The following is a 14,262-nucleotide window of genomic DNA, read 5'->3' as shown; positions in this document are numbered from 1 at the left end:
CCGACTGACCTGTTTGCTTTCTGTCTCTCTGTCTGCCTCAGGGTCTCTGAGATAACAGGGTTGCCACGGTTACCACCTCATCACAGCAGCTGGATGAGCCCCTCCATGAATCAGCGGCACGTGTTTACATTCCAGTCTGACATCATGTGACAGCGTGCCAGTAACGAGTGTGTACGGCATCATAACACCGTCTGTCTGTGTGTAACATCAGATTGTATTCAACACTGTCAGATTCACTTTTTAATAAAACAGCTTGTAAAAGATTTGTGGTTTGTTGTTGTTGCTGAAGCTTCAGTGTGTTTCCTGAGTGTTGAGTTCAGAATAGTAAACATGGACATTGTCAAAAAAAAAAAAAACCAAAAAAAAAAAAACAAAAATTCAGTGAGACGACCGACAGGTTTGATGTGCACGAGGGTTAAACGACCCTCACAATTTAAAACATTCACACTTAGAATATATGAAAAATAGTGACATTAAATGTTATGAACGGATCATTTTATCATAATGAACCAATTAGCAGATGACACAGAGCTGTTTATAAAAAGTTACAACCAAATATGAAACACTAAATATACAAACACCTGCACTTTTGAACTATTGTTACTATATATATCATAATAGTATAATTTTATCATAATATAAATTGAATATACACTTTCTTCTTATTAATATTATTTTGTATTATTCTATATATATATATATAAATAATATGTACACAAATAATATTTCAGCTATTTGGGATCATCCACATATTTTAATTAGTCAATAATAATCTTATTGATCAGACTGAGCTGTAGAAATAATCAGTGCTGTAGTAACAAGCTGTGACCTGCAGGGGGCAGCAGGCATTCTGCCTTTAATTGGTTTCTGTCTGTTCACCAGGCTTTTATCGCAAAGCATCATGGGAGCTGTAGTTGTTCTAATCTAACAATCTAATCCACCTATAAAAACAATTAAATTTACCCTACTGACACAGCTGTAATATGAATAATCAGGCTTAAAATTACAGAAATATCCTGTTATATATTGAGTTTAATTAAATAATTTTACATAAAATCTTGTATAATTAATCTATATATAATGTAATAAAAAATGTTGAAAATGTTAAATACAGGTCTTTTTATACGAAAAAAAAGCGAAATTATATTTTTTTTAAATGGAAATTTTATGGTAATTCACACTAACACATTTTTCATGTTATTTTACATTAGATGTGTAAATTCACAGTATACTTTTGTAATTGTAATGTGTGATTTACAGTAAACTTATGAACTCATTCATTTTTTTTTTATCTGGATAAAAACATGTCAGGAGCTTTTTTAACAGTCTGTGTAACATTTCACAAAACTGATCGACTGATTTGAACTCTACACAAACAATCTGTGGCACATTCAGCACATGCAAGCAAATAAGGTACAGAAAGCCTTTATTGCCATTGTCATTGTCCTGAAACAGTAACAAACCCACATCAAGTTATGAATAAATAAAAAGTAGAGTAGAGAAAAATATATAGTGTGTAGTAGACAAAGTATAAGAACAGCGTATATAAAAGTATAACAGTAGCAGCACAGAGCTTATAATATTACTCCTGTAATTTGTAAACAGCAGATATTAAACATGACAGTCATTGTAAATGTAAATGAGATTATATTGCACTTAATAATAATAATAGTAATAATAATTATAATAATAATAATAATACATCTTTATTTGTATAGCACTATAACACTTGGTCAGTTATGTCATATATAGAGAATAAACAGTGAAATTAAACAGTTAAAACACATAAAACATTTTAATGAGATGAATAAAAAGATTTTTTTATAAATATAATATTTAAAAGGTGATTTAAAAGATGCCTGATTCTGCTGGAAAGTAACTAAGTACATTTACACAAGTACTGTATTTAAGTACAATTTTGAGGTACTTGTACTTTACTTAAGTAGTAAGTAAGTTCCATTTGATGCTATAAATACTCTGCTTTGAATAATATTTGTGTCTGATGTGTTTTTTCCATGAAACAAGTCAATTATCTTGTTAAAAAAATAAAATTACATCTCATCCTTCTCCCTCAGTAAAAATTCCAGAGTACATAAATATACAAATATTTTATTTCTAAAGTTTTCCTGCTGGACACCAGATGTTTCCTCCTTCACTGTAAAGTTCATCTCAGTGTTTGTGAACTGGAGGCTTCAAGTTTCCTCATCACACTTATCTAAGTTGAATATTTGACCATGATTGGCTCCAAACTATTTGTGATGTCACAAATCACGCTTTGAAGAAACTTTCCACTTTCAGCAGATGAATGTGAAAACAAACTCTGCACAAACATCATTCTGCACAGAGAAGCTCAAACCCTCAACTGAGGGAACAATAAGAAAAAGATATTTTTGAGTGGACGGGGACTTTAAGGAACCATTTTCAAGAAAGTTCTTTGTGGACCCAACCGGTTCAGTAAAGAATCCTTTATAAATGGTTCTTCACCATTTTCTACAGTATGAATGGTTCTCTGAGTATTTATAATTAAAATATTACATGTGGGGTGAAAATAAAGTTTAGTTTATTGATTAATTGATTATTGATCAGTAATATTAACAGCATTACCAGACAATTGTACACATACATCACGGTTGCAAACTGCAAAGGCTGATTACAGCTTGAAAAGGCCCATCTACATTAAGAATGAACCTCATACAGTATAGTGGACAAGTAAAGAGAGGAAAAACGTCAGCTTCAGATAAGCACAGAAGAGGTCTGCAATGATGGACGTTATAGCCATGAAGCTGCAAAACTAGTCATTTTAGGGGGAACATAAACCTCTAACACCACAGCATGTGGCTGCTTCCCAAGAAATATTGGATATATTTGTCCTTCACTGCAGCTATTTCACACATTGGCCGTCTGAGTATCAAGCTTCAAGATAAACGCCTGTAAAAATGAAAACAAAATGAACTCATTACGTCCACAAGATCCGGCTGCATTCTGTTCTGGTTGTGGGTGATCAAAGAGAGCAGGACGTCTCCCTCCTTCCTCTCGGTTTGCTCTATGTGCTGAGACAAAGTGAAAACGAATCAAATCAGATGGTCTCAAGTGAAGCTAATGATAATGTCATTAGTTTTGCAGGTTGGTCATAAACCAAAGTACAGGACACATTCATCCTGAGGGAAACATGAACGTCAGAACCAAATATCTTAACAATCCATCTAATAGATGTGGAGACGTTTCATTCGAAACCATAAATGTGAAGCTCACGGTGGTGCCAGTCGTCAGGGATTCAAAGTCTGCAGGATTCATCCTCTGGAGAACGGAAATGTGGCAGACACGACCATCACTTATTATCCTAGTTACTTTAAGCTTCTTACTCAATATAGATTCAGCTTAAAAACAAACTAAAGAAACTGTCAGAAGCAGCAGCCAGACCTCCTGCACTCATTCACTAATCACACAACATCAACAGGTGACTGAACAACCACTCAATTAAAAACGGGATCAATTCCACATGAATGAGTGAGTCCAGACAGCTCACTGTAACTTCAACAAGCAAACTACCCACAACACATTATATATATATCTCTGCTGCATTCTTGTTAAGGAGATAAATTCACACAACAGCCACACAGAGACATGCTCTTTCCTGGGAGGCTGAACGGGACAATGATGCGGTTTCTTCCTGGTCGGCCGTATCTATCTTGGAGAAACTCAAACCTTTCCCATGCTCCATCCTCTGGTGGTTCCAGAGGGCTGAGTGTGATGTTGGGAATCATTTGGTGTCCAGCTTTCTTCATTGAGTTCCAGTGGTCGAGCAGTTTGGTGGGCTGATGCCCTTCATGAGGAATTTTACATTCTACATATTTGTTTTCACCTATTTTCACTTTTTTCCTACAGTAAAACTTTCTGTGTTGAGGCTTCATGCGTCCTGTAGCGACACCGTACGCTACATCAGCAGTGATGGAACAGTTCCAGGGAGAATACAGGATCACGTCTGTGATGGAGGGCAGAGGCAGCAGACGGCTGGCCGGGATCATCGAGTCTCTGATGGATCCGTGTGCATCAAACGTGATGTGAACATTGTTACTGTGATCCTTCTTTTCTTCCTCATCGATGTGTTTCTTCAGGAAATGAAACATGTCCACCAGTTGGGAGAAAGTGTCAGACTCTGAATTTTCTCTCAGCCGTCTCCGAACAGCTTCATCCTCACAGTTCTCTATCGCAAATTCAATCAGTGTCTTCTTCTCACCAGAGCTCCTGTTGCTGTTTTCAACTGAGTGTTGAACTTCTGCTAAACTGTCAAGCACATTTCTGAAGGAAAAAAATATTTTAAAATGAATAATCAGTTCTTTTAATGCATTTTAAATTATTATTTTAATTATAGATCCTCATTTATCAGGTTTAAGAAAACTTGAGGAAACAAACAGTAACATCTTTTACTGCATTAAACTGAACAAAATGTTTATTTTCAGACTCACTTGGTCTTGTTGTTGTTTCATCTCTTTAGAGGCCGTCTGTAAAGACTCTGACTGGCTTCAGTCTTGCAGTCGTCTTTAATCAGGTTTTTAACGTCAATGATCAGCTCAGGAACTGAAAATAAAAGTCCAACTGCTCCTCCTCCCACCTGGAAACAAAAAAAAAACACTTTATTACTCATACTGACTAAGAAAGGTTGTCATGTTTTGAGACTGCAGGTTTGGTCGCATTGAACTGGATGATATATTCTTATCACAGTGTTGATTATTTCAGTCTTGGGGTGAGACATTTCTGACCATAACAACATAAACATTTAAGTTGCATTGATTGTGAAAATGTGAACATGTCATCAGAAGGTCAGTATTTTGGGAATACTGTGGCAGTTCAGTGCTTGGAGTGGAGGGCATCAATTGGTTAGAATAGCAGAACACTACAATGTTGAAGATGTGGACGAAAATGACCCGTGAAGGTTATTTTATTTCAGATGAGTGTTGGGAACAGTAGAACCTCCATCTTTAATGACAGGTTCTGTTTGACTGAGCAGCAGAAGGAAGATGGAGAGTTTTCATTGGATAAACAAACAATAAACTGACAGTGGACTCAACAGAATCATTTATGATAAACTGTCACAATGTTTTGGTCAAAAAGCAAAACTTGATGTTGAAATCATCACTTGCAGCGTTGGTTTCCATCTGTGATACAAATATCTGCACTTTATTGATATTTTTCATCCCCCTGCTGATTCTGGCACTGACCTGCAGCACATCTAAATATATTCCCAAACCTATAATCTATAATATAATAGTGTAGTGAAGTTGGGTTGTAATCTGCTGTGATGGTGTGGACAACTAATTAAAGACTATGGGTTTCACCTGATCTGGACTGTTGCTGCTGACAGAGACTAGGTGAGCTGATTGTTCTCAGCTGGCCTTGATTGTGGAGGTGGCGAACTGGTAAAGGGGCTGCTGGGAGAGCGGGAGCGGGTCCTGGGGAGCGGAGCATGTATGTCGCGGGTAGTTTGCCCAGCGAAGCTACTGACACTGCACTCACGGTGGGGGGGCCTGAAATCTAGGGCTGCCGACGGCGAAGACAGATAGAACAGGGGGAGATGTTCCTGTGGTAGGGCTGAGTTTAGTCAGGGACCGGGGAACACTAGGAGTGCCAAGCTGTTCCGCTGTTCTGGTGCTGGACCGACAACTCCCCCACAGGCTCTTGCTGCATATGGGCCGTGTTGGACCAGCGCCACAAGCCTAGACCCCAGGGGAGGGTCTTGTTTGACTGGACAGTTAAGTGGTCATTTCAAATAAGGATATTTTAAGCGTTTTTGTGTTTAGTTTTGTCTGTTACTGTCCTGGTTTATTCTATGATTATTTGTGACTTTTTATAGATCTTAAAAGCAGCAGCAGCAGTATATTGGTGGCAAACTGGGCAAACTGGGTGAAAGATAGCTGATAGGTATGGGGGAGATACATGACTGTCTCGGCTAGTTTAGTCTGCACGCCCCATAGTAGTGTGAGATCAGGTGTGCCTATTTAGGGTGGAATCGTGTGGTTTTCACTGCGTTAAGTCTTATGTGTTTTCTTAAATGCTTCTTGCAACAGGACGTGTGGGTGTGTGTGTGCACCCACCTATCAGCTGTTAGTGTGTTACTTGTGTGGGCTGGTTTTGTGTGCTGTGACACTCAGGGCAGCTGTTTAGCTGGTCTAGTCTATATATTTTTTGTGTATTGTTGTCAGTGTGTAACTTTATCAGATCTCTGACACCGGACCATACTGGGGAAAAAAGGTGGTGGCAGCAGTAACTTTTCAGACAGTTCAGTATTAAATATTCATCCCTACAGTGAGGTTTATTACAATAATCTCTCTGTCTGAAAAACTGTCGTTGATACTCACACGTCCAACTGCCTTCGCTGCTGTCTTTGTTCCCATAGAAGCGGCCATCTTTGCGAATCCTGTCGACGTGATTATTGTCACAGATTTCTTAGCTGCTGCTTCTGTAACAAATTTAGAAAACAGGGCCAATCCAAGCAGCGACTCTCCCAGAAGACTAAACGCGGTGTCTTTCCCAGAGATCTCACTTTTTGTCCAAACAGACATCATGTCATGCAGATTGATTTTATCATTCAACACCAGTCCGCTGTGTTTGGCCATCGCTCTCAGGATTTGCTCCATATCATCACCATCATCACTATCATCATCATCACTATCATCATCATCATCATCACTATCATCATCATCATCATCACCATCATCACTATCATCATCATCATCATCACTATCATCATCATCATCACTATCATCATCCATCATCATCATCATCATCACCATCATCACTATCATCATCACCATCATCACTATCATCATCATCATCACCATCATCACTATCATCATCATCATCATCACTATCATCATCATCATCACCATCATCACTATCATCATCATCATCATCACTATCATCATCACTATCATCATCACCATCATCACTATCATCATCCATCATCATCATCACCATCACCATCATCATCATCACCATCATCACTATCCTGTCGTTCTCGTTTGTTTCCTTCCTCTTTCAGTGACTCCATCAGTTCCTGGATTTCCTCTTTAGCGTTCTGGATCTGCTCTGAAATCTTTTCTGCCTCTTTCATGGTGTGGCTTGATGTGACAGCACAGGCGACTTCTGAACCGATACTGGGAGCTGCTCCGAGCCCTGAAACGACGGCTCCCGCTACTCCTGCCGCAGCTAGAAAAGATATCGCTGCTCCTGCTGTACAAATGGCAATTACACCTGCTGCTGTCATGGCTGCTGCACCACCTACAGCTGCAGAGCTACCTGCAACTTTACTGATGTTTACGTTCTTCTTGTGCTCCTCCAGCTCTTTGGCCAGTTTGATCAACTTGTCTGCACATTTCCTCTGGAGATCCACAGAGGAGAAGATCCTATCAAAGAGTTCTTCAGCAACATCCATGGTGAGAGGTCAGCAGTCTGCAAGAATAAAAAGTTACTTAAGTAATCAATAGTGACATTATTTTTCATCTAGAATTTATTATAGAATAATTGATGGTCAAAAGTTAAAATGTCTGCATATTGTTAATAATGTAGACTTGAACAAAGAAACACTGAACCATGTCAGTCACTCGTGTGGCTGATTTGCCTTTAAAGGACCTGTTTTCATACAGGAAGTAACGTGCAGTGTCACACCGGCGGTGTACTGAGGTTATTTCCTCAGTTGTGCCTGTTTGGTACTTTTCTTGGTAACTGGCTTTGTATCACAGCGGGAGGAGAGGAGCGGTAGAAGGTGTGGTGATGAAGATTCAGCAGCAAACTGCAGCCTTGGTGCCAAGAATGAGTCCGACTGCTCAGAGCAGGTTGAAAGCTCAGCAAACATATGTTCTGTAGTAGTTCATCACTTTATTTGATAAACTCACAGCCATATAAATCTCTCTGAAATCAGACAAATGTATGTTTTGCTCATCGTTCCTTTTACTGTTTTTGTTATGATATCATTGTTATTAATGAGCCAGATTCCTCTGTACAGCCATCTGAAGGCCTGACCAGTCTCTGCTGGGATGATCTGACACACAACACACATCAGCTGGAGGCTGTTGCACAAAACAAACAAACACAGAAACCAAACATATCTGTTCAGATCAATTATTCTCTACAGTTTTAATCACAACATGTGACAGAGATTGTTGTTGTTACTGCTGGATCATTAATAGGATCACGTATGTGTCGCAAAACAGACATTAAATAAACAAACAATAAGCTGTTAGTTCTGCATGTCTAACAACCAAATATGATTTAAACTTAAAGTTCTAAATAATACAAAAAATACTAGAGTACATTTTAAATACTGCTTTCATTGATTATTGTGATGCTGAGTAAAAGCTATTATGCAACATGGTGATTACAGATCATCAGCGTGTCCAGATACATAAAGAAGAGTCATCTGCGGCATATTTGAGCTGCTGATTCCCTCTAAACTCTCCACAAGACAAACTGTCAGTGCGTCATGATGTTTAAAGAAGATGAAAGTAGTCATTGGCCACAATTGTCACAGCCTCTAACTCACCATTTACAGTTGTGCTCATAAGTTTACATACTCTGGTAGAATTTGTGAAATATTGGCCATTTTTTGGAAAATATGACTGATCATGCTGAAAACTTTAGTTTTATTTAGTGATATTTGTTGGGTGAAGCCATTTATTTTCACATAATTCTGTGTGCCCTTTTTAAATCATAATAACTGAAATCACCAAAATGGACCTGATCAAACGTTTACATACCCCTGAATGTTTGACCTGATAATACACACACACAGGTTTAAATGGCTATGAAGGGTAAGTTTCCACACCTGTAATGAGTCATCAGGTCATCATTCATCCAGAGCTGCTCTGACTTTACTGGATACTGAGCCACGAGGGAAGCAAAAGAAAAGTCGAACTTTATAAATCAGGAAAAGGAGATTTGAAAATGCCGATCAGTAGTGTTGAAGCTCTGATAAAGAAGTGGAAAATGAAGGGTTCTGTTGATACCGAGCCACAGTCAGGTAGACCAACAAAGATTTCAGCCACAATTGCCAGAAAAATTGTTCAAGTTGCAAAGAAAAACCCAAATAGAACTTCAGCTGAAAGCTGCATGTGGCTGTTTCAAGATGAACAATGAGAAGGAACTTCTTCTGAAAAAAGTCGTTACTGCGCCAGCGCCACAAAACATCCTGCTAACAAGCTGCCAAACAGCACCGAGACAAGCCTCAAAACTCCTGCAACAAAGTTATTTGACACTATGACTGGTTCATATCTTACAGATTCTGGGTTTGTAAACTTATGAACACAACTGTAAATAGTAAAACAACAATAATTATTATTATTATATATGTTGAAACATTTAGCTGCCTTTCACAAGAAAGAAACACCAATGATGACATTTTTATTAGGTTTGAAACTTACAAAATCAGGACAGAAGCTTGAAGCAGAAAAAGCATCTCATTGGTTTAAACTATCCAATCAGATCACATTTACAGGCAGGAAGTGACATCAGCACGCGTCCTCCAGACGGCTTCATCATTTAAAATCAAATTTCATTTCATTTACAGATTTCTGCACACAAACATTTTCTTTACTTTACCAGCTGAGATCAATAAAGTTTTTAATTTGAATTTATGAATAAAATCTAACCCTTCCTGTCTGTTTACTTAGCAGTTTGTGTTACAGCTCAACTTTGTCTAGCAGCTGATGATGTAATGACTTACAAGCAATAACATGAAAATTTAAATTGTCCACATAAGGTCTTCTAAGACTTGTCAGAGTTAAAGTGTTGAGGTTCATACTCAGACCTGTAGAACACAGAAACACCAACACCAAGCTGAAAACTCCTGAACTTGATCCTCTTTAGTTTTTCATTAGACAGGAATAATATCTACCAGCCTCATGAAACACAACACGTCTGTGTGCACAAATTTAAAGAAAAATATCTTTTGGCCCTTCAAAGGGAAGAAAAGGCAGAAAGATGCTGATTAACAAAAACTAAAGAAACATTCAGTCTGAATATCAGGCAAAGAAAGATGATTTTCTAAAATATTGTATTTTTAAGATCAGAAACTCATTTCATGAAATGTGTGTTCAGACCAGGCTGCATCAGAAGCTGATCCCTCTTAAAGTCTGAGTACAACTCCTACTGTCCACCACCTCTACTGGCTCAAACAAGAGCAGAGATATGAAGCATTAACACGAGAAATTAATCAAGTAAAGTCAAATCCAATCAAAAACTTGTTTGGATTGTCCTGGATTCATAACTGATATATTTCATTATTAATGTACTTGTTTATTTTTATTGAATCTGCAGCCTTTCAGTGAATCAAACATTAGTTTCCTAGTTGAGGTTAAAATGTCTGCAGTCCTGCAGGTCCCAGAAAAATTATTTTGTGGAGCAAAGATATTAAGATTAATGTTCAAATTATTATCTTGTACACACAAGTCACAGTATGCATGTCCAGTGGGAAGAGATTATTCTAAATTTGCCAAAGACTGAGAGAGCTACACACCTCTAATGTGTCTGTAAAACAACTTTCAGGTCTGTGTTTTTCTGCACTGAGTTCACTTATTTATCTGAGTCGATATGACTATACATATATATATATATATATATGTATATATGAGCTAAATCCCAACTGAAGTTAAGAGAATTATGTGTGTGTGTATATATATATATATATATATATATATATATATATATGTGTGTATATATATATGTGTATATATATATATGTATATATATATGTATGTATGTATGTATATATATATATATATATATATATATATATATATATATATATATATATATATATATATATATATATATATTAACTTCAGTTGGGATTTAGCTCAGTTAAAATGACTATTACTTCTTTTTTTAAGTTCAAGGCCATTTCCTTGGCATATCATTAAAATCTAATATAATTTCAGAACTGAATAAAATCATATTTAGTTCTTCCTTTGTCCAAACCAACTATCTGTTAAACTATACAGCAGATAACTGATGAACATCAGTCTCGTGTTTTTCATAGGATGACATTCTGAGGTGAAAACTTACAACAACATCTGGATGATATTGTGCACAAGGATAAAAACTTGTGTGTACAACACATAGATATCATCCACACGACATAGAAGCACTTACTCACAAGATATGGATCTCGTTCGCACAACATACTTGTTGCTTGCACAAAATATTTAACTTGTGTGCACGAGATTTAAAAACTTCAGGTCTTCAGTATCTGAATCTCATCTCTTGCTGCTGTTAAACTCTTTATGGTCCCGTTCACTGGGGCTCAGTCACTTGTGTTGTTAGTCAGTTTGATTTAAACAGTCGTTCCAGTCGTCCGTCAGCGGTCTGCAGGTATCTGCTGCTGAGCAGGACATCTCTCATTGATACTGGTGAGAATCTCCTGCAGTTTGGACTCAATCATGTTCAGTTTGGTGTTAATGGTGGTGATGTCAGGGACAGGTTGGTGTATATGTGTAGTTGGGGCTTTGCTAGTGTCTGAATTCTCTTCACATGTGTCTCCACAGTAACCATCTGGGCATATACAAAACCTCTCATTGGAGTCCAGCAGCCTCTTACACTCTCCACCGTTCTTACATGTGTCAGGGCCGCAGACAGACACTTTGCGGGAGTAATACATGGAAATTTTACTTGTACTGCGACCCCACTGACATTCAACTGGATGAAAAGGTTGTGGGACTTGAGCAAAGTCTTCCCCATAGGAGACATGTGTCACCTTGACATATTTATTGAGTTGTAGTAATACCCCTTGTGCTATTTCTACAGAGCATTGTGGTACTAACTCTGACATTTTCTCACAGTCTCTACCTTTCAAGCAGATGTCGGCGAGATCCTTCAGATCTTGGCTCAGTGTCTCATCCGCTATCAGAGTGTAGCCCACAGCCACAGTGATCTCCCCCACAGGGATCTTAGTCACATCAAAAAGGATAAAGTTTTTCTCTCTGTTAGTGTCGTACACCAGCACCATCCAGCTGTACCAGTTGTACTTCTCATATAGAGCCTTTTTCACCTTCTCAGCGATGTCTTGTTTGTTATCAGGACTGAGTTCTTTGCTGATCTTCACCACGTCCTCCTTCATGTACTGCTCATAGTTGTCGAGGCAGAACTCCACCGCTGATAACTGCGCTCTGGAGACATCCTTGAACATCTGGGTGTGTTGGGCCTCTTTGCCTGATGAGTTGAAGCCGATCAGACTCCAGTAGAGCTGGTTGAGCACCATCCCCTTCCACAGCAAGCTGCTGAAATAGAAGTTATATTTAGCGATCTCACCGATGTCACATTTAAACTTCTGCCTCAGCAGGTCGTTGAGGTTTCCACTGAGAGACGTGCTGTTGACCGTCAGGTAATGGTAGAGGTTGGCCACACTGGGCTCAGTTGCCGTGTTCTCAAAGTAGTTAGTGAATATTTCTGCTAGTCGGAGTTTGTCCTCCTGACTTTGTACCAACTCACTGTTCTCACGAAACTCATTGAACTTCTTCCAGGCGTTGACGATGCGCATCTCGTCTTGAGAATAGACGCTGGCGTAGTTGAACCACTCCACGTCTGCTGTCAGGCTGGACAGCTGGACGGAGAGAGAGTCCAACTTCCTGTTCACCTCAGCAAACCCTTTCTTCACCTCAATCAGCACCAGGTCATCTCGCGGGATGAAGACCAGCACCATGTTTATGACAGAGGAGACCAGACCTCCAATGCCAGGCGCCACGCTGGCAAAGCTGGCGAGACCCTGCATCACAGCTGACACCTTTTTGGTGTCGATCTTCTCCATCACATCTTTAAATACAGACAGAGAGTCTTTTACAGTATTTAATGTTTTATCTGCCTGATCTTTGGAGCCTGGAGCCAGGTCTCTTTTGACCCTGTAGCATTGAGAGAAGTTGGTGGGGTCATGTGACTGAGTGGAGGCGATGGTCCAGTAGAGAAGAATGATCGAGGAAGCCAACAGCACTGACTGCATGACGCCATAACTGCAACACAGACAAAATATATTTAAATGCTGTACATTCAAGAGCCCCAAAAACCTGAACTGAACTCTTATAAGTTAAGATCTCACCCAACAGACATCATGCTAAAATGTTGTCTTCAGTATTACAACTATTCCAGCTGACTGTTGTCTGCTAATAGTTCATTCATGGTGACTTTTCATGGAGCAGATTCAACAAAAACAGGAAATAAAGGTAAAACTGCTCTTTGTATTTATGGCAACTTAGTATTTTACAGCACTCAAAGGATTGTGAGAGTGTGGAAAACATTATTACATCACAACATTACAGATGATTCATTAACAATACATTTAGACAATTTCTATGTAAAAAGTTCAAAGTTGTCAATTTCTCCAGGATAACATTTCAATATTTTAATGTCAATGTTCAGCTTTGACTTGGAGATCAACAAAACACACAGTTTGTAGTGAGACGGAGAACTTTGGACTCTTCTGCTTGTGATGTTTGTAGGTTTTATTTCCTGGAGTGTTAAAACGTCTTTTTGCACAATTAGTAAATACTGCTAAACATTGCAAAATCTGATAAAAAGACTGCCTTAACTCTTCTTTACTCTGAAGTTTGTTATTTCATTGTAATTGAATTATAACTCAGAACTGTTAATTAAAAGCAGAAGTTTCTGCATCCATTTTTATTTATTGAAACAACTTGTCTGAAGCTGTTTTCAGCCGCCAGGAAGGTTGTCTGATGTTTGCTTTGTCGTATTACTGTAGAGTCATATTTTACATTTGAGTCATGAGGTTCCATATTTATATAATTAGTATGTATGTATAATTGATATAACCAAGCACACAAACACATACATATATACTTTGTGTGTGATATATATGTTTATATAGCACATATATGAACATGTAATAAATATGAGATGATAGATGATAGAGATAATATAGATGTGATAAAGATAATATAATGCTAATATATCAATAATATAAGATAATGTGAGGCTAGTACTACACATTATGTAAAGTAGGAGAGTGTAGCGGTGAAGAGGACAGAAAAAACAAAGTTTTACTGTATGAGAAACTCTAATCTGGCAGCTTTGGTCACATCAGAAGTAACAAACCTCGGAGACTGATCTGAGTTTTAAACATCTTATAAACAAGGACGAAAACTGCTTTTTTAGTCTTAGCAATATCACAAAGTTACATCTATTTTTAACTTTAAAAGATGCAGAAAAACTCACTCAGGCTTTTATATCGAGTCGACTTGACTATTGTAATGCTCTAAAAAT

The 14,262-nt window shown here is 38.1% G+C and overlaps 1 protein-coding gene and 1 long non-coding RNA gene across 2 annotated transcripts; one reads left to right on the top strand and one right to left on the bottom strand.

The window, feature by feature from the left end:
* Positions 1–5,464: 5,464 nt before the first annotated feature.
* LOC121884625 lies at positions 5,465–8,002 on the top strand. Its single transcript, XR_006092393.1, has 3 exons — positions 5,465–5,749; positions 7,340–7,433; positions 7,740–8,002. It is a non-coding gene; the product is annotated as an uncharacterized LOC121884625 (long non-coding RNA).
* Positions 8,003–11,350: 3,348 nt separating this feature from the next.
* LOC121884737 lies at positions 11,351–13,031 on the bottom strand. The gene has a single exon (XM_042393709.1). It carries the CDS (start codon positions 12,983–12,985, stop codon positions 11,351–11,353), a length of 1,635 nt encoding a protein of 544 aa, XP_042249643.1. The 5' UTR covers positions 12,986–13,031.
* Between the last annotated feature and the right edge of the window lie 1,231 nt (positions 13,032–14,262).

Source organism: Thunnus maccoyii, chromosome 18 (assembly GCF_910596095.1).
Source record: "Thunnus maccoyii chromosome 18, fThuMac1.1, whole genome shotgun sequence".
Taxonomy (NCBI): Eukaryota; Metazoa; Chordata; class Actinopteri; order Scombriformes; family Scombridae; genus Thunnus; species Thunnus maccoyii.
Note: the sequence above shows the minus strand (reverse complement) of the source record. Positions and strands in the feature narration are given on the sequence as shown.